The 20,776-nt window shown below is 44.2% G+C and overlaps 1 protein-coding gene across 1 annotated transcript in view; it reads right to left on the reverse strand.

Annotated features, from left to right (window-relative positions):
* The window catches only part of DTX1 (deltex E3 ubiquitin ligase 1), a 63,828-nt gene that overhangs the window by 25,672 nt on the left and 17,380 nt on the right, over positions 1 to 20,776 (reverse strand). Inside the window, exon 3 of the mRNA XM_074297204.1 lies at positions 1,281 to 1,980. Within this exon, the coding sequence (XP_074153305.1) occupies positions 1,281 to 1,980 (700 nt within the window). The remainder of the gene's footprint in view (positions 1 to 1,280; positions 1,981 to 20,776) is intronic.

Raw genomic sequence — 20,776 nt, forward strand, 5'->3', positions numbered from 1 at the left:
TAAGTGACTTGCCTAGGATGTCATTGCTAAAAAAAGTAGGGACTCAAGCTCCTTAGTTCCTTATTTACTCTATCACCCCAGTTCTCATGGGTATCATTACGTGAGAGAACAGTGTGTCTTACTGAAGCTCTCTTCCCCACCTAATAGTCTGGTGCCCTTTGCTCTTGAAGGCTGTGCAGATCGAGCAGTAGCAGGGACCACTGGCTCCGAAGATTTGGAGGGCAGGCTGATTGATGCTGGTCATCACAGGGCCAGGCTGACTAAACTGCCAGGTTGGCAGGGCAGGGAGGGGGTGGGGCAAACATTTTGTGTTTGTTCTTATTCTTCCCTCTCATCCACTCATTGGACGGAACATATCTCCCAAGGCTGGCAGCCAATGCAGATGTTTCTGGAGGAGATCTAAAAGTAATCTGATCTACTCCCTTGTGCTCTCGGAACTCTGCGTTTCTGAGACTCAACTCAGACACCGCCTCCTCCATAAAGCTTTCCCTGATTGCTCCCCAGATGAAATATCCTATCTTCTGTCTCCTGTTTTTTTAGATGTGGCTTTCCCCAGAGCCATAAGAGAAGGGTGAGAGTGAGAGAGAGACAGAGAGACTAAGAGATACAGAGATAGAGACACAGAGAGAAAGAGACACAGAAAGACAAAAAGACAGACAGCGAGAGATAAATAGGACAGACACAGACAGAGATAGAAAGAAGGAGAGGGGAAGAGACAGAGAGGGAGAGTGGGAGAGAGACCTTGGGCAACTCATATAATCCCCTCAGGCTCAGTTTCCTCATCTGTAAAAGTTAGGGGGAAGGGTCACTTCTGAGGTTGCTTTCCATTCTGGACCTATGACCCCCGTGACCTCTCTGGACCGCAGCTTCTCTCTAAGGTTCCCCACAAGTTCTAAATCCTGTGGAACCTCTTCCCACCATCCCTTCACATGAATGTCATATAATCTCTTTGGTCTCAGTTTTCTCAACTGATAAATGTAAAGGGTTTGTCTATAGGGCCTTTGAGATATTTTTGGGTTCTTAATGTATGTTTTTTCCAAATCCTCCTCAGACACTTACTAGCTGCATGATCGTGGACTGCCCTGTTCCTCAGTCTCCTCACCTGCAGCATGATAGAATTAAACTAGTGGGCTCTGGGGTCCTTTCTGAATCTAAAATCCCTGGACTTGTGCCAGGTTGGTCTCCTCCACAGAGCAGCTCAGAGATCACCTGGGATGGCACTCGTGCTCTCCTCCCCCATCCCTCCCACCCCAGGACTACTTGGAGCCATCCCATCTTACCCAGGTGGAATCGATGCCCTGGTGCTCAGGACCGCCACACGTTGAGTCCCAGGCCGGTTCAGATTGTTTTGTCTGGGGAGCTGGCCACCGCCAGGGGCACTTTGGCTCCGGGAAAAGTTGCCCCCCGGAGCTCCACTGGGCGACCGCCCGGGCTCCCCCTTGGCTGCCCCTCCTGCGGGGCCGGTGCCCCCAGTCCACAGTGTAGTCCCGGTCCCATTGAAGGTATTACTCTGGCGCACAGGCAAGGTGCCCGTCCCTGTGCCGGTGCCCGAGGCCTGGTACATCTTCCTCCTCTGAGAGGCAAGGATGGCGTTTGAAGCAGCTCGGGTACTGTTGACTAGCAGGCACTGCTGGCAAGAACACGGCTGGCCCGAGTTGGCGCCCACCGGCCAGGACTGGGACTTAGGGATGGAGCCGATGGTCAGCGGGTAGGCCAGGTCCATACGCCGCCTCACCCGCCTTTTCCGCTGGGTCTGCCGGTTCATCTGAGACATGCTGTTGAAATAAATCACGTAGCCAAAGCCTAGCGAGGAAAGGTCCAGCCACGGATGCTGCTTCTCGTAGGCATTCTGGATGGTGATACAGATGTCCATGTCATATGGCGTCCAGGAGCCCCCGTCGTTCTCCCACTCCCACACGATGCCCTTGCCCGGCGCAGAGGACGGATCGTAAAAGTTCCTTCTCACCGGCCGCATCGTCCCTGTCGGGAGAAGAAGGAGGCACACGGTGAGACTGGTCCGAGCTCTGCCAGCTGCCACCCTCCTACCTCTACCCATCAGCATCAATCAGGTGCAGCCAGGTCTGGGCGAGCCGGGCCCCTCCCTCACTCCCAACTCCTCATTTGTAAAAAGGAGGGATCGGTCTGCTAGGTGACCCCAGGGCCCTCCCAGTTCTACATCTGTGATCTTATGATTTAGGCAGGCAGCTAGGTGGTATCAACCCTGCGGTAAAGTACTGCACCTGGAGTTGGGAGAACTGGGTTCAAATCCATCCCCAGACATTTCCTCCCTGTCTGCCCCCTTATCATCTGCCAAGTGGGCATAGTAAGAGTACCTACTCTCAGCATTGTAGTGAGGATGCTATTTGTAAACAAAATGCTAGCTATTATCTAGGTCTAACTGAGGACTTCTGTTTTCTTATCTGTAAAAGGAGAGAGTTCAATATCCATTCCAGCTCTCAGTGTAGGATGCTGGGGTCCGAGATGCTTGGCAGCCCTCCGATTCCATGAGCCTCTGACCTCCCACAGATCCCACAGATCTCTGACCTCCAGGAGGGCAGTAATGTGGACAGAAGGACTGCTCAGTCTTTTGTGACAGACATCCCTCTTTCAAAAAATTCTAGTGGCTCTCTATCACTTCAAGGATCAAATACAAAATCCTCAAAACCCTTCATAATGTGGCTCCTTCCCATCTTCCCAGTCTACTTAGACCTTAATCCATGACCTATATTCTATTGACAAGACACTGTCCCCTCAGTCTGGATACTTGGAGTCAGGAAGTCCAAACCTTGCTTCTGATAATACTGGTGTGAGCGTAGGTAAGTCTCATAACCTACATGAGCCTATATTTCCCAATACCTATCCTACTAGCCTATAATTATCTTAATTATAGTTATTATTTTTATTTTATAATCAATTTTATGTAATTATTAATATTATATATTATTATATTTATATTATAATTACTCTAATGAAGTTCTAAAGAGATGATGGAGGGAGTCTTTGCAAATTATAACTTTCTAGCAAATTATGATTTTTCTGATTAGAATCATAGGTTTTAAAACGGGAAGATAATCAATCAATAAATATTTATTAAGCAACTGTTATGCGCCAGGCACTGTGTTAGATGGTAGGGATACAAAAAGAGGCAAAAGATGGCCTCTGCCCTCAAGGAGCTTACAGTCTAATAGGACAGGCAACATGCAAACAAATATATATGAAGAAATCCCTATAAGGGATAAATAGTAAGTAATTATGAGAGCAAAGACTCTGAATTAAGAGGAATTGAGGTAGATTTCCTCTAAAAGGTGGGACTTTAGTTGGAACTTGAAGGAGGTGAGGGGGGTTAGTAGTCAAAGCATTCCAGGCATTGGGTCGGCCAAAGAGAATGTCCAGAGTTGAGAAATGGAGTATTTTCCAACCTTCTCATGTTACATATCAAAACTCCGAGGTCCAGAGAAGGAAGTAAGCTTGCCCCCAGATCACCAACTATTACGTGGCAGAACCAAGGTTCTAGTCAGGGTCTGAAAAGTCTGGTGCTAGACCCAGGAGTGTTCTCACTTTATTATATATACACTGTCTGCTCAGAATGGAGAATGGGGCGCAGGGATCTGGCCCTCCTATCCCTCATGTCTCCAGGAGGTCCATGAGCAGTCTCAAGAAAACATTTCCATTGCTTTCCCTCCTCCACTCTGACTTCCCTGGCTTCCTTCAAATCCCAGTTCAAATCCTGCCTTCTATAGGAAGTTTTCCCCAACGCGTCTTAAGTCAAGTGCCTTCCCTCTCATAATTATTTCCTATTTATTCTGTATCTGGATTTCTCTGTATATGCATTTCCAGCACTGTGACAGGCACATTTTTTTTCTCTAGTTCATTTTACATATGAGGAAACTGAGGCAAACAGAGTTAAGTGACTTGTCCAGAGTCACACAGCTAGTATGAATCCGAGGGCGGATTTGGCCATCTTCCTGACTTCATTGCTCCACCTAGTTGTTCAAAGGCTTCTCCTAGAAGGTGGGATTTTAGCTGGGACTTGAAGGCAGCCAAGGGAAATTAGGAAGTGAAGCTGAAGAGGGAGAGAGCATATAGGGGACCCAGATCCTGTCATTAAATAGTAACCAATCTAGCCAAAGAGACATTATACTCATAGGAGCAGAAAATAAATGGAAAATTGTGGGGTCTTCACGAGAAGAGCAGAGAAAGAAGAAAGATCAGTGAGGGATAAAGAGCCCTGGCATCATCGCTGGAAGGAGCCTGGCAGATAATGGAACCCAACGAACCCAACCATCTTATTTTACAGAGGAGATGAAGTGATGAAAACCCAGAACAGTTACTGCTCCAAGACTAGATAGTGTCTGTGCCTTGAATCTGTCTCCTTGCCAGACACTCTCTCCACTCGTGACGCTAACTAACAAAGTATCTTATTGTAATTTGAACAGAATCAGAAAACTCTCAGTAGGAATCTTAGCTCAGGCACGGCCTAGCTGGGTGGCCTTGGAAAGTTGTTTCATCCCTCTGGACCCTTGTTTCCCTGGGGTGAAAGGAGAGGATTGGGTTAGATCACTTTTAACTCTGGTTCCCATGACATCCTTGGGTCACATTTTCCTCAACTGTCAATGGGATGGTTAAATAAAATGGCCTCTGAGATCCCCTCCAAGCCTACATACATGATCTCATGATCAGCCTTGTGATCTGGGAGTGGTCATTCATTTATTCTCTCCCCACTCCAGCACATCCTCCACTCAGATATCACATTACTCTTCCTAAAATATAGACTTCACAATCTCATCCCTCTTTCAATAAATTCTAGTGGCTCTCTATCACTTCAAGGATCAAATACAAAATCCTCAAAGCCCTTCGTAACGTGGCTCCTTCCCATCTTCCCAGTCTACTTATACCTTAATCCATGACATATATTCTACTGACACTGACCTCCAGGCTGTTTCTGACAAGACACCGCCCCCTCACTCTGGATATTTTCTGTGTCTGTCCAGACATTAGTTTAGAATGCTCTCTCCCTCTTCAGCTTCACTTCCTAATTTCCCTTGGCTGCCTTCAAGTGCCAGCTAAAATCCTACCTTCTATGAGAAGCCTTTGAACAACTACGTGGAGCAATGAAGTCAGGAAGATGGCCAAATCCACTCTCGGATTCATACTAGCTGTGTGACTCTGGACAAGTCACTTAACTCTGTTTGCCTCTGTTTCCTCATATGTAAAATGAACTGGAGAAAAAATTGATAAAGTATTCTGCTATCTCTGTCAAGAAAACCCTAAATAGTTCACAAAGCGGCAGACACAACTGAACGATAACAAAATGAGAGGTCTTTCCTGATTCTCATGTTAGTGCTTTCCCTTTATCAATGATCTTTAATTTATCCTGCAAATATCTTGTTTGTAATAATTGTTTTTCTTTTGTCTCTCCAATTAGACTGTGATCTCCTTGAGAGATGTCTTTCCCAAGGGGTAGCATGGTGTCTGGCACAAAGTGGGAACTTAGTAGGTAGAAACAAAGTTCAATGAGAGGTTCAAGTTATTATTTATCCTGCAAATATCTTGTTTGTAATAATGGTTTTTCTTTTGTCTCTCCAATTAGACTGTGATCTCCTTGGGAGTGAGTGGTAATGAAGATTGGGATGGGGGAGAGTCCATGGGGATGAAGTGAAGGGGAGAGAAGTAGGAGGTAGAATTGGCAATGGTTCAAATCCCATCTCTTCCACTTACACCCTGTGAGACTTTGGTCAAATCATTCCCCTCTCCATTAACTTCCTCTTTAAAAAATGAGAGAGTAGGATTTAGATGGACTTTTAGGTCTCTCTGACTTCTGGAAGAAAGAATTTATGAACCTACGATCAGATTGAGAGGTGAGGAGAAAGATTTCAAAAAAGAGGGAGGACAAATAGTCCAGTTGTCTGAGTCATCCATTGGCAACCCGGCACAGGGCCCCAGAAATTGATGGTGAGGTGAGGAAGAAGTGGAATTTTTAGTAGAAGATGCTGCTGGTTTAGGAAGCTATGGCAGGGATGTGGGAATAGAGTCAGAGGGAAGAGATCTGGGAGGAGAGTACCAAAGTCTACCTGGGTCTGGTGGTGTCTAGCAGCAAAGGATTCTGCAGAAACCTCCACCTTATTTGGCCATAGGGAGAGGGGAGAGAGCCAGGGGAGCTGGGTAGGTTGACGCTGTCCAGAACAGGCTAGCTACTGAGTTCTTGTTGGCCACTGCTCTATTTACAAGGGTATTGATTTTTCTGCCTGTTTTCTGGTAGTTATTAAGACTTGGTCCCTGGAGCCCTTTTGAAATGAGATTGAAATCTCCAGAGTGGGGCCTTTGGGAGTGGAGTAATTAGGGAGACTGTCCTTCCAGAGTAGGTTACCCTACACCCTTCGGTTCTTGTCTCCACCCCCTTGGCAATTTTCCACAGCTTCCTTCCAGTGCAGAGTGGCTTCCAAGTGCAGTCCAAGACTAGGGCAGTGACTAGAACCAGCAAGAGAAGTAGTCTGGAGGCAGATTCGGAGTCGCAGGAGACAGGGATGCTTGAGTTCCAATTCTCTGGGAGTGCACCTACTATGCTGGGGAAGTCACCATTAGGCTGTAAGCTCCTTGAGGACCCGGACCAGTTATCTGTATCTTTGTACAGTGCCTAGCACATAGTAGGTGCTTAATATAAGCTTTTTGACTCCCTGGATTGGTTATCTCTTTCTATGCCTTTGGCTATTATATTTCCTAAGGAGGATTTCATAGGACAGGCTAGTAAAAGCATCTCTTCTCAATTAAAAGGATCAGAAATTTTTTGTTGTGGTTTAGTCACTGTTCAGTCATGTTCTGTTGTTCTTGACTCTACTTGGGGTTTTTCTTGGCAGAGGTATTAGATTAATTTTGCCATTTCCTTCTCAAGCTCATTTCACAGATGGGGAAACTGAGGCACAAGGAGTTAAATGACTTGCCCAAGGTCACATAGCTAGTGTCCGAGACCAGATTTCAATTCAATAAGATGAATTTTCCTGACTCCAGACTGAGCACACTTAGCTGCCACCTAGCTTTAAACAGTTAGAGCTCTCCAAAAGTAAAATGAGCTGCCTCAAGAAGCAGTAATATCAAATGAGATAATATTTGCAAAGTGCTTACTTAGCCACCTAGCTGCCCATTTCAGAGATTTAAAGCTATCTAAAATTCAGATTTCCAGCATCCAAAAGAGCTGACTTCCAGAATTTCTTTTCTAAGGCTGGCAAGAAATAGTTTACAAATGAACATTATAGCTTGGCACTGTCTTAGCAGGAACGCATGTTGAATCCAAGATTTAAATACCAGTTCATCTATACTACAAATCAGGAAACTGAGGCAGGCAGCAGTTGAGTGACTTATTGAAGTAACACAGGGAGGAGTAACATCAGAGGGTGCCCTTTCAGGACAAGAATGACTTGGGTCTGGGAGTTTACAGATGCAAGCTTTATTCTCAGTTCTGCCATGGATTCACTGGGTGACACAAGGTAAGTCATTAAAGTCTCTGAACTTCCTTCCTAATCTCATAGGCAGCTGGGTGACGCAGTGGATAGAACACAAGACTGGGAGTCAGGAATAATCAAAATACTAATAACTAACATTTATATAGTTCTTACAATGCTATGTATAAACATATGTATGTGAATACTCATTTAAATATTATTTAAACATAATATATACATATTATTTATTCTATGCATAAATATGTATGTACTATATATAAATAAAAATGAATACTCATACTTAAATATTATTTATAAACATATAATAAATATATAAAATAGTATTTATTCTATGCATATATTATATGTGCTATGTATATATGAATACTCATATCTAAATATGATTTATAAACATATATATATAAAATAGTATTTATTCTATGCATATATTATAAATATATATGAGTACTCCTATTTAAATATAATTTATAAACATATAAATAAATATGTAATATAGTATTTAATCTATGCACGTATATTATATGTACTATATAAAATATATATGAATACTCATATTTAAATATTATTTATGAACATCAATAAATATATATGTGCTATGTATAAATATATATGTATATATGAATACTCATATTCCCCCCCCCCCCCCCCGAGGCTGGGGTTAAGTGACTCGCCCAGGGTCACACAGCTAGGAAGTATTAAGTGTCTGAGACCAGATTTGAACTCGGGTCCTCCTGAATTCAAGGCTAATGCTCTATTCACTGCGCCACCTAGCTGCCCCTGAATACTCATATTTAAATATGATTTATAAACATATAAATAAATATATAAAATACTATTTATTCTATGCATCTATATTATATGTACTATGTAAAAATATATATGTATATATGAATACTCATATAAATACTATTATTATTATAGCACCTGTCTTACAACCTCTGTCCCTTAAAGATCTGAATTCAGGATTGTTGAGAGGGTCAAGTGAGCTAACACGTGTAAAAACTTGTAAAATGTTAATTATTATTATTATTGTGGTGTTGTTAATGAGCCCAACTATAATCTGTCCTGGTGAGACAAAGATGAAATCTCGTGTTTGCTTTAGGACGGCGGCTAATCAGTGGGATGGGGGGTGGCCAGAGGAGGTCAACTAGGACGTGATGAAGGACCTTGAGTTTCTGACATGTGAGGGAAGAGCTGAGGCAATGCAAACAGAAGAGAAGACTTTAAGGACAAGAACGCATCTTCAAATACTTCAAGGGTGTGGAGGAGGGACCGAGCTGGTTTGACTTGGCTCCAGAATAAGGAGTAGTGGGTGGAAGATGCAAGGAGGCAGATTTAGGCTTGATGTCTGGGAAAACTTCCTAATAATTAAGAGGAATCCCAAGATGGAATGGGCTGTCTGAGGAGAGAATGAGCTCCCTCGATCACATGTCTTCCAGCAAAGACCATTTGCCAGTTTTATGGAGAGAAGCATTTCGCCCTGTACATTTAGGATGGATGGCCACTGAGGACTGAGATTCTGGTTGAAGGTTTGGGAACCATAGCCCAGTGGATTAGGGTCTGGATAAACCTTTTAGTGTTACTGCTACATCTATTCTTCACCTGGATGTTTCATCTGGTGTGTTACACTGGTTGCACACTGCCTCATTCTGATCACCTCTCCTAAGTGAGTTTCCTCAGCTTCCTCACTTGTGTAATAATAACATCACCCATCTCACAGCTGCTTTAGCAAATTTATAATTTATAAACCTTAAACCATTATAGAAATGGGACAGCTTGGTGATACAATGGATAGAGTGCTAGGTCTAGAATTAGGAAGATTTCTTCGTGGATTTTAATTGTTATCCATGTGGCCCTGAGCAAGTCATTTAACCCTGTTTGCCTCCGTTTCCTCATTTGTCAAATGAATTGGAGATGGAAATGGCAAAGTGCATCAGGACCTTGGCCAAGAAAACCACAAATGTGGTCACAGAGAGTTGGATGTGGTTGAAAAACAATTTAAAAAAACCCCATTTTTATTGGTGGTTTTTCACCTCTTTCTTTCTTTCTTTCTTTCTTTCTTTCTTTCTTTCTTTCTTTCTTTCTTTCTTTCTTTCTTTCTTTCTTTCTTTCTTTCTTTCTTTCTTTCTTTCTTTTTTTTTCTTTCTTTCTTTCTTTCTTTTTCTTTCTTTCCAGCTCAAATTGCCTTCTGACTATTTTTCTTCCTCCTATCTTCCTTTTGCTGGGGGGCCCTGAAGAGCAACAGCTGTGACCTCCTCCCCCTTCTCTCCAACCTCGGCCCTGATCTCTGGGGTTGAGGGAAATGACTTCAGTGTGTGGGTGGGAGAGTCATGAGGAAAGGGGGCCCCACCGGCTGACCAGAGGGGCCCCCACCGGAAAGGGAGCCGGGCCAGGGCCCAAGAGGGGAAGGTGGTCATGGGACATCCTGTCAGGCTGTGGGGGAAAAACATGAAGGCAGCAGCTATTATAGAGAGCCAAGGAGAGAGTTAGAAAAGCACGGTCATGTGTCTATATGTGTAGCCTGGAACGACCCCAGTGCAGAATAAAGACCTTCCCTGATCAGAACTTTGGGAAGAACAGGAGGCCATCAGAGGCCCTGGCCTCAGGGTCCCTAAGTAACCATAACAACTGCAGGAAGCAAAGCTTGTCCATCCCCAGCCCTTCCTATGTGCCATTAAACCAGTTATCAAAGACTTGAAGGATATATGGGAAGCAAGGTTTGGCCATCTTTAGTCCTTTCTAAGTGTCATTAAGTCAGATATCTAGGACTCAAAAGATCTTAGATTTGGCATGGACTTCAGGGGCTATATAGTCCACATCTGAGCAAGAATTCCCTCTCTAGCCTGCCCAATAGGTAGACATTCAGCTTCTGTCTGAAGACCTCCAATAAGACGGAACCCACCAACCAGTTCTACTTTTGAACAGCCCTCACTGTTAAATTTTTTGGGGGGACATGATGCCTTACTCTGATTCTTTACTATATCCACTCATAGTGCTTAGTTCTGTCTTCAGGGGCCAAGCAAAAATGTGGCATTTCTCTTTTCCAGGAAAAAGATCCTCAAATCCCTTCAATCTTTCTATGGCATGATCTTCAGACTCTTTCCTGTGTCGGCTTCTTTTCTCTTGTTGATTTCTAGCTTATCAATTTTTTTTTAGCCACGATGCCCAGAACTGACACAATACTCCAAGTATGGGCTGACCAGGACAGAGTGCATTGGGTCTATCAACACAGCCCAAGATCAAATCGACTTCTTCAGCAGCTGTTCTTAAGATCAAAGAGCTGGAGCTTAGTCCAATCCCTGTAGAGGTTAAGAGATTTGCTTTTCTTTTTTACAGATGAGGAAACTGAGGCTCAGAGAGGCTAAAAGATTTGCTCAAGATCACAAAAATAATGACAGAGGTGTGGTTTGAATGCAGGGCTTCTGAAGCCAACTGCATTGTTCTTTCCACTGTATCCTTTCTGAAAATAAGTATACTTAAATGCTTCATCTGTGGCCAGAGCACAAAGGCACTCACCATAATTTCTGGGTTCTCAACCAGATGATCTCTGAATCATCAAAGGTGGAATCGTGGGCATTGGGGATGGCCAGTAGGGAAGTTATTTTGAGAATGGAAAGAGGGGGATTATACGCTATAGGGTATATATCTATATATCCATACCCTATATCTAGAGGGTATATATCTCTCTATATAGATACACATATAGGGATTACACCCTATATATCTATATCATATATATATCTTGGCCATAAAAAAAAATTTAAAAATATGGGATTTAGGGCTAATCAGTCCAACTCTCCCATTTTATTGATGAAGAAATTGAAGTTCAGAGATTTTGTAGATTTGCCCATGGTTACAGAAATGGAAATTTTCTGCCTACAAATCAAGGGCTCTTTCTCCCGGGTCATGCTCTCAAGCTTTCATACCTAACATCCGCTCTCCTTCCAGTTCTATGGTGGTGACTGACTCCAAGATTCTTTGATTATCTTGGCTCCCCTTGCTTTGAGGAGACAGATAGCAGAAACAGAGTCAGAGCTTCCCTGAGCCTTTGTGGATTCTCGGAGTCCTGGCTGAGCTGGTCTTTGGTTCTTGTTTACCCTTCACTATCCTGGTTGTATGTTGTCCTTCCCCATTAAAAACAGGGATTGGCTTTTGGGTTTTGTTTCTTTATTTGTTTCATTGATAATTAACATATACTTACTGATTTACAGGAGAGATCACTGAGATTGCAATTCTAAGACTTGGCATATAACCTGCTCTTTAATACTTGTAGGATCTTTTGGCCAAATCATTGCCCTTTTTATGGGACTTGCTTTCCTCACCTGCAAAGTCAGGAGGTTATATCTGCACATCTCTAACTGAATGTTCCACAGGCATCTTAAATCAACATGTCCACAATAAAACTATCTTTCCCTAAAAATCCTTCTCCTTTCCCAACTTCCCTATTACCACTCGGGCACCATCATCATCCCAGTTAATCAGCTGGGCTAGAAAGCTGGGGCCATCCTCACTCTCTCTCTTTACCTTCACACTGGGTGTCTCTCAGGTATGGAACGTGCTCTCTCATCCTCATTACTTCCTCTGAATTTCTCTGATTTCCTTTCAGGCTCAGCTCAAATTCCTAGCTAGGTAGTGCAACGAATAGAGTGCTGCGGCTTGAGTCAGGAAGGTCTGTATTCAAATCTGGTCTCAGATGCTTCCTAGCTATGTGACCCTGGGCAAGTCATTTCATCCTGTTTGCCACCGTTTCCTCATCTGTAAAATGAGAATTAATAATTGCATATACCTCCCGGAATCATAATGAGAATCAAATGACATAATAATTGTAAGTTGCTTGCACATAGCAAGCACTATTGGTCAGTCAAGTGCAATTCTTTGTGATCCAATTTAGGGTTTGCTTGACAGAGATATTGGAGTGCTTTACCATTTCCTTCTTCAGTTCATGAGGAAATTGAGGAACACAGAGCAAAGTGACTTGCCTAGGGTCCTCCCACTAGCAAGTATCTGAAGATGGTTTGGTGTTTTCTTGACAAAGATACTGAAGTGATTTACTTTTCCTTCTCCAATTCATTTTACAGATGATGAAAGTGAGGAACACAGGGCAAAGTGGCTCGCCAAGGGTCCGCCGACTAGCAAGTGTCTGAAGATGGTTTGGTGTTTTCTTGGCAAAGATGCTGGAGTGGCTTGCTATTTCCTTCTGCAGCTCATTTTTACTAATAAGGAAACTGAGGCAAACAGGGTAGAGTGACTTGCTCGGGGTCACCTAGCTGGTGTCTGAGGCCATTTGAACCCAGGTTTCTTAGCTATACACTGAGCCAACCAGCTGTCTCCATTGTAAGCACTAGAGAAATGTTATTTTTATCTCACTGTCTAGCGAAGCTCTTCTGCCACTGCTAGTGCCTTCCCTCTCTTGATTATCTTCAGTTTATTTGTACACAGTTGTTTGCATCTCGTCCCCTCTGTTAGACCAGGATTTTCTTGAGGACAGGGACTGTTTTTCCTCCTTTTATCCTCTGTGCTTAGCACAGTGCCCGGCACCTCGTAAATGCTTCACAGATGCTTGCTGACTGACTGCCTAGACGCTACTGAGATTCCCCTCCAGCTAGCGACCCCATGATCCTCAGGCCCCTCTGGGAGCCCATGAGTGTAATCAATAATTGCATCTGAAGTGTAATGTTGGCTATGTATCCTTCCCAGGGGGCTCATCTGGCTAAACAGACACACATTAGTGGTTTCCGTGGGCTCTCTTGTCAACAAAGCTGGCCTGGCCCTGGGCCCTGCAGTTAAAGGGAGGGGAGCGGCGGGGAAAGCAAAGCAAGATTAGGGGATGGGCAGGGGTCCAGCGCCCTGCTGGAGTCACCAGGAAGAGCTCAGATTCCACAGAGGCAAACAAGTGGCCTTGGGGACGACAGCCCGGAGAAAGGGAAAAACAGGCAGGCATCTATTCCCAGCTTGCAGGGGTGTCTCCTAAGATCTGATGACGTCTTAACCTGCTTTCGTCTCAAAACCACAAGAGGAGTCTTGTGCAATGAGTCTGGACTGGGCCAGCGCCAAGTCTCTGCTTCCTGATTTGGGCCCTTTTCCTTCAAATGCCCAGAAACCGATGCCTTTTAATCAGCTTTTAACCGAATTGGAAGGGGACTGGCTGTGCCACATTGTCCAGCTCTTGGGCACCTGGACTGTGGATCTGAAGTGGCTGCTGAGAGGGGGGGAGATGGGACGCTGACCTCCGATAACCCAGGCTGGCCTCAGTCTACCTGCCATGCTCCTTTCATCTATTAAAGAGTCTTAGACTTGGAGGGGAGGAGAGAATGGAAATTGTGAAGCCAGAAGAGCTGGATTCAATCACTGTCTTTGCTTTTTCTCTATCTGATCTCGAAGGCTTATCTGGAAAGTGTTAGATTAGATTCACTTAAGGGTTTCTTCCCCTTCTAGATCTGTTCTCCTGTGACCCTGTGACCTGACAATATGAGCGTTGGAGACTGAGAGAGACGGGACCAGAATTCTAGCACAAAGTCTGCCATTGACTCATGGTAGGGAGGGACAGAAGGAAGCCAAGACCCAAAGACTGGGCTGGGCAGACCCAGAATGAGCTGATGTGGAGGTACTCCTTTCCCTCTCTGCCACCTGAAATGGAATAAGATCGCCATAGCAGAGCCATCTTACATAGGAGGGATGAATTCCATAGGACCATCTACACCCACTAATCAGGATGCCTTTTGATCAGTGGGTCTCAGTGGTACCCATCCGGAAGACCAGCCAGTCTTGGAATACAGGCTGGTTTTAGTCCCTGTTCAGTTGCATGTGAACATAACCTATATATGTACAATGTACATACACCATACATGCAGACACAATGCAATGCGTATGTTCGAATAGTGTGTGCATATGGCACGAAAGAAGTCATTTTCTTGAATTGCACATGTTTAACATAGATTGGGTTCTTTGCAATCTAGGGGAGGGGGAGGAGAAAAAATGTGGAACACAAGGTTTTGCAAGGGCAAATGCTAAAAACTAACTCTGCAGGTGTTTTGAAAATAAAAAGCTTTTTAAAAAAGTCATTGTCTTCATCTATAAAAGGAGGAGATCAGGCTGGGTTCCTTCTTCCCATTAATGTGCATCTCCTCTCCTATTCCAATGAGTTAAACAGCTCCAAACTGAAGTCCTTAATAATTAGATCCAGGAATATCTTCCATAACCTCCATGTCTCTCCTCTTTGCCTTCTTGTTGCCCCCAAAGGGCACTGTCTTCATCAAAGTGAGACCTGTTGAAGCCCTTAGCTTAAAACGACCAAGATCTCCCTTTGCATCCAGGGCCATCTCTACTTGTCCTGATCTATATCTGTCCACTGGACCCAGATGGCTCTGGGGGGGGGAAACTGAGGCAGGTGACCTTGCACAGCCCTCCCTCCCTCAAATCCAATTTGCCAGCGTGTCATGGCGGAAACCTTCCTGAGGTCATGGTCCTCTTTGAGAACAAAGGACAAACACTCTCACCACCATCCACCATCACCATCCTCATGATCACCATCACCATCACCATCATCACCATCATCATCATCATCATCACCGTAACCATCATCATCACCATCACCATCACCATCCTCATCCTCACTATCACCATCCTCATCATCACCATCACCACCATCACCATCACCATCCTCATCATCACCATCACCACCATCACCATCACCATCACCATCCTCATCATCACCATAACCATCATCATCACCATCATCACCATCACCATCACCATCATCATCAACAATAACAATGCTCCTGGAATTCTCAGAGCTCAGTAGGAAAGAAAAATAGCTATCATTCATATAGCATTTTAATATGTGTCTGTGTGTGTATCTGTAGATAAATATATATAAATATATATATATATATATATACACAAGACACATAGCTGCATTATATTACACACATAGATAGGTATTAGAAATATATATTATCCAGACATCTACATATATATTATACCTGTCTATGTGTGTATATATACACATACATTACAGATTGTATGTAACTGTAGTTGTGGTTTATCCATTTCAATCAATCACGCCTGAGTTTTTGTGACTCCAGTTGGGATTTTCTTGCCAAAGCTACTGGAGAAGTTTACCATGGCCTTCTCTAGCTTATTTTTTTTTTATTTATTTATTTTTTTTTACCAGTGAGAAAACTGAGACAAACAGCTGAGGGTCTCACAGTTGATAAGTATCAGAAGCTAGATTTGAACTGGAGTCTTCCTGACTTCAGACCCATCCCCCATGCTATCCAGCAAATAACACATACTTGAACAATAGAGCTATAATATGTAGAACATACATATATTATACACATAGATACAAGTACTGCTCTTTATGTGACATTATACACTTATGCACATACTATTTAAACACGTACATTGCATGTATAGTGCATGATTATACATATACATATACATATATATACATATATACATATACAGGTATATATTTGCACACAGTATGTGTGTGTTTATATACATATACACTGTCATATGAGTGTATATATATATGCACACTGTTATAGGTGTGTGTGCACAGACACTGTTATATATGTGTATCGACACACACTGACAATCATATGTGCACATATACAGTGTACTGTTATATGTGTATAGACACATGTACACTGTCACACATGTATACACACAATGCACACGTGTACACATATGTAATGCCCACATTTGTGTGAACCTCACAACAACCATAGGAGGCAGGTGCTATTTTTTTTGCCCATTACAGAGATGGGAATCTGAGGCACAAACATGGCTAAGTGACTTGCCCATGTTTACCAAACTAGTAAATGCCTGAGGCTGACTTTGAACTCAGGTTTTCCTGACTCCAAGCTCAGCCTTCTGGAGGGCACTCAACTGGATTTTAAGACTGCAATAGAAACCCTTGGACACTGCCTCTTGTGTGCGGCCCTTTCCCCCAAGTCTCTTCCCAGGTTTTGTGGAGGAGGCATCTGTATTGCAGAAGAGTCTGCTTCCCCGAGCTAGTGGACTAGCCAGGGTGGCGCCCCTGGGTGCAGGAGATGTGTGTGTATGGAGGGGACTTGGCTGGCTGGGCTTCTTATGGCCATGCAATCCCAGGGAGGTTCCCACAGTTGATACTGACCCAGCTTCCTCTGGGAACCTTGGCTCATTGGGGCTCATTCCTGCCCTGCCCTTCCTCCTTCTAGGGAAGCAGATCCTTTTTCTCCTCCCCTTGTCCTTTCCCCTTTCTATCCCTTTCTCTTCCTTCCTTTGGACTCCTCCATTCTTGCGCTCTGTCCCCTTTCCACCTCTCTTTTTCTGCCTTCAACTCCTCCCAAACTCACCACTCTCTCCTTCCTTTATCTTCTTTTCTCTCCTCTCCTCTTTCCCTCCTTTTCTTTCTCCCCTCCTTCTCTATCTTTGTGTTTTCACAGAAAAAGACCCCCACTGTCTCTGGTCTGTTTCTCTGATGTGCTCATCACTCACTTGTGAAGGGGAAAGATTTCTGGTCCTGGAGTAAGAGGCCTGAATTCAAACTTATCTCTGATGTTTTCTATAAGATTGAGCAAGTCACTCTCCCTCCCTGGGCCTCAGTTTCCTCATCTGCAAAATGAGGGGGTTGGACTGGCTGGCCCCTATTTTCCGGATCTGAATCTAGGTTCGTATAATGGATCACGGCCAGCTCATTCCCCCATCCTGTGAGCTCTGAGTCTCTGCTGCCTCTTTCTCTTCCCCTTCCTCCTTTGTCCCTTTTCAGATCCCTCCATTCCATCCTCCTTTCTCTCTGTCCTTTCTATCTGGGGCTGCCCTAGATTTCAGCGCCAGCCCCCCTCCTGCCAAGCTATGACAGGCCAGTTGTCCTGGGGAGGTTACCCAGGGGACAGTGGGCCTGTATCCCAGTGGACAGGCGCTGCCCAAGCTGTACCCAGCAGAACAGAGCGGGTTCCTAATGCTCTAATTGCTCTTCCTTCTGCCCGTCACCAGCACAGAAAAGCTTCTTCGAGACTCTTCCCCATAACAATCCTGGCTGCTCTGATGGCCCTTTTCTTTGTTAGGATTTTAAATGCATTCAGTTCCAGGGACAGGAGCCAGCTTTGCCATCCTCTGCCATCAGGGAAGGCTGAGCCAGCCTCTTTCCTCTGCACCCCTTTCACCCACCTGCCACCGTTGGAGAAATAAGGCAAGACGCAGCCAATTCCTCTGGCCCTGGGCCACAGAAGGCCGGAGGAGAGAGGAATGAGAAAAAGGTGTGGGGTGAAGTGGTTAGGGGGAGGAGTGGGCTGAGATGGGCAGGAGAGTCCAGGGCCCTTTTAAGCTAGTGAATGAGGGCAGGAAAAGGGGGTGCCCGTTCCCAATGAATGGGCAGAGCCAGGTGACCAGATTGAACCATCAAAAACCAGAGCTGGGAGGGGGTATAGAGCATAAAATTATAGTTGGGATGGACCCTCTGAATACAGAATGTCAGAGCCGGGAGAAACCTTAGAGCAATGAATGTCAGAGCTGGGAGGGAACTTAGAATAGGGAATGTCAGAGCTGGAAGAAGGGCACAGAATAAAATGTCAGCACTGTGAGGAGTCTCAGAACAAAGAAAGGCAGAATTAGAAAGGGGTTTAGAACAAAGTCTAAAGCTAGGGGCTTCAGAACGAGAAATTTTAGGGCAGAGAGGGACTTGAGGATGGAGAATGTCAAAGCTGGGAGGGGTCTTAGAACAGAATGATGAAATGATGGGAAAGTCCACAGAATATAGAATGTCAGAGTTAGAATTGAGTGTACAAGATTTTCGAATCCCATTGCCATCATTGCTGGAAAGCAGTTTCCATCACTTTCAAAAAGTTCAGCTCAATTACTTCTTCCATCCAAGCTCTATCATCAACCCAATTTCCATCCAACACTGCCTTATCCCAGACTCTGTCACCTCCGCCATCATAGGGTTATCTCCTTCCCCATTCAGGTTCCATCATCACTGACACAATCCTCAATCCTAGCTCCATCACCCCCAACATCATGGCTCTATCTCCTTTGCCATCCCAACTCTATCATCAACACAATTCCAACTCTATCACCGCCCAACTCCGGCTCTATCACCTTCCCCATAACACCAGTGACTTCTTACTTTCACAGATCTATCCCCCTCAATCCCAGCTCCATCAGCCTCTCACTTTGGTGCTACCACTTGTGTAGTTCATCTCCCTAATCCCAAAGCTCTAACCTCTCCCCCTTTTTATACTTCCTCCATTCCAGATCAGAAACATAGAATCCCAGAGTTGAAAAGGACTCCAGACACCATCTAGTCCAATTCATCTTCGAACAAGACAATAATGCCCCAAACAAGTCCTCCATAACTCCAGTAAGTGATCGTCCAGCTTTTGCTTGATCTCCTCTCTCACAGTTCCATAATCCCTTCTCACCTTGGCTCCATCTCCATCCCTATGCCTCTTACCTCCTCCACCACTCACTGCTCCATCACCTTCTCCAATCACAAATCCCTTCATTCCTCTGAATCTGCCCCCTCTTTCCCCTTCTCTAGAGAACTCGGTCTAGACCTCATCCTTCAGTTCTGTAAGCCTTCATCCCTAAGGATTTTCTCCAAGGCCAGGAGCATAACAAGCTCATTAGCCTTGAATGCAGCTAGGGGACCTGGAGTGAGGAAGAAGACCTAAAAGAATAGTAACAACCTCTTCTACCTCAGTTTCCTCATCTATAATAGGAATAATAATAGCACTTAATTCCCAGGGTGGTTGTATGGATGGAATATTATAATATTGTATCATAACATTATTATATTATTTAAATTATTATATGATAGTCCAAATATTATATAAATGTATTAAATTAAATATAAATATATTAAATAAATATATTATTTTTGAAAATTTAAAAAACTATGTTGCTAGTTATTATAATTATTGTCATTATAAATATTATCATTACATAGCTTGTAATACTAGACAAGGGTCATGGCAGAAGAGGAGGGAGAAAACAGTGGGGGAGATAAAAGGAAAAGGGTAGAGGGTGAGGAAGAAAGCAAAGAGGTGTCTGAGGTGGGGGGATGGGAGAAAAAGAATTCCCCCCTCCAGGATGAACCTAGCAGGGGCTGCTCAGAGCTCTAGGTGTTTAATCCTGCTTTTGGGGCTTTCTCCTCAAGGTGCCCTGCTGAGTTCCATATGGCACAATATATTAAAGTTTTCTTTCTTTTCTTCTTCTTCTTCTTCTTCTTCTTCTTCTTCTTCTTCTTCTTCTTCTTCTTCTTCTTCTTCTTCTTCTTCTTCTTCTTCTTCTTCTTCTTCTTCTTCTTCTTCTTCTTCTTCTTCTTCTTCTTCTTCTTTTGTATCAGTCTTTAATAAAATGAGATGCTAAAGAAGGGTGGCTACTTTTGCTTGAGGGATTAAGGGTGACACCCAACAAAGATCGTTATTCTCAACAGACATACAGCCAGTGGAAGGGGGAGGTTTTGTTTGTTTTATTTTTGCTGCGGCACTTGGGGTTAAGTGACTTGTCCAGGATCACACAGCCAGGAAATATTAAGTGTCTGAGACCAGATTTGAACTCAGGTCCTCCTGACTTCAGGGCTGGTGCTCTATCCACTGCACCACCTAGCTGTCAAGGGGGAGATTTTTAAAGGGGATCCATAACATGCCCACCATCCCAGATTTAGAACTAAAAGGGATACAGGAATTATTTATTTATTTATTTATTTTTACAACTTGGGAGACAGTAGTACTGAAGCTGGAATCTCAGCACCTGAGTTCAAATCTATCTCTGTCAATGACTATCATAGGGCGATAAAATAGAGTGCAGAACATAGAACACAGAATCTAGAAGACCTTGTTTTGAATCCTGCCTTGAGTATTTATCAGTTGTACAACTCTGGGCAATTTACATGGCTCCTTGAGTCTGAGGTGCCTTCTCTTCAAAATGAGGGGGTTTGGGTTGAAAGCTCATTTTCATCTCTACGTCCTATGAGATCTAGAAAAGTACATTAATTTGTGTATAGTCACTCAGTCTGTGAGTGGCAGAAAGGGCCCCCCCAGCACAGTGGCTCCTAGCTCCACTGTCCTTCAAGATTTCGACCTTCTCTTCCTCCTCTTCCTCCTCCTCCTGCCCTGCCTCTTTCTCCTCTCCCTTTCCCTGCTGGGGACAGTGATTAATGAGGTTGGCTTGGGCTGGTGAAGCCTGGAGTCCCCTGGGGAGGCCGCCTGGTAACTGGCAGCAGGCGGGAGCAGGCGTCATCCCAGCCCCCATGATGTAGCATGGTATAGCGGGTACTGAGGGACCAGATCTGCACAGCTCACTATCCTCTCTTGCCTGCCTTCCTCAGT

This window comes from Sminthopsis crassicaudata, chromosome 1, assembly GCF_048593235.1.
Source record: "Sminthopsis crassicaudata isolate SCR6 chromosome 1, ASM4859323v1, whole genome shotgun sequence".
Classification (NCBI taxonomy): Eukaryota; Metazoa; Chordata; class Mammalia; order Dasyuromorphia; family Dasyuridae; genus Sminthopsis; species Sminthopsis crassicaudata.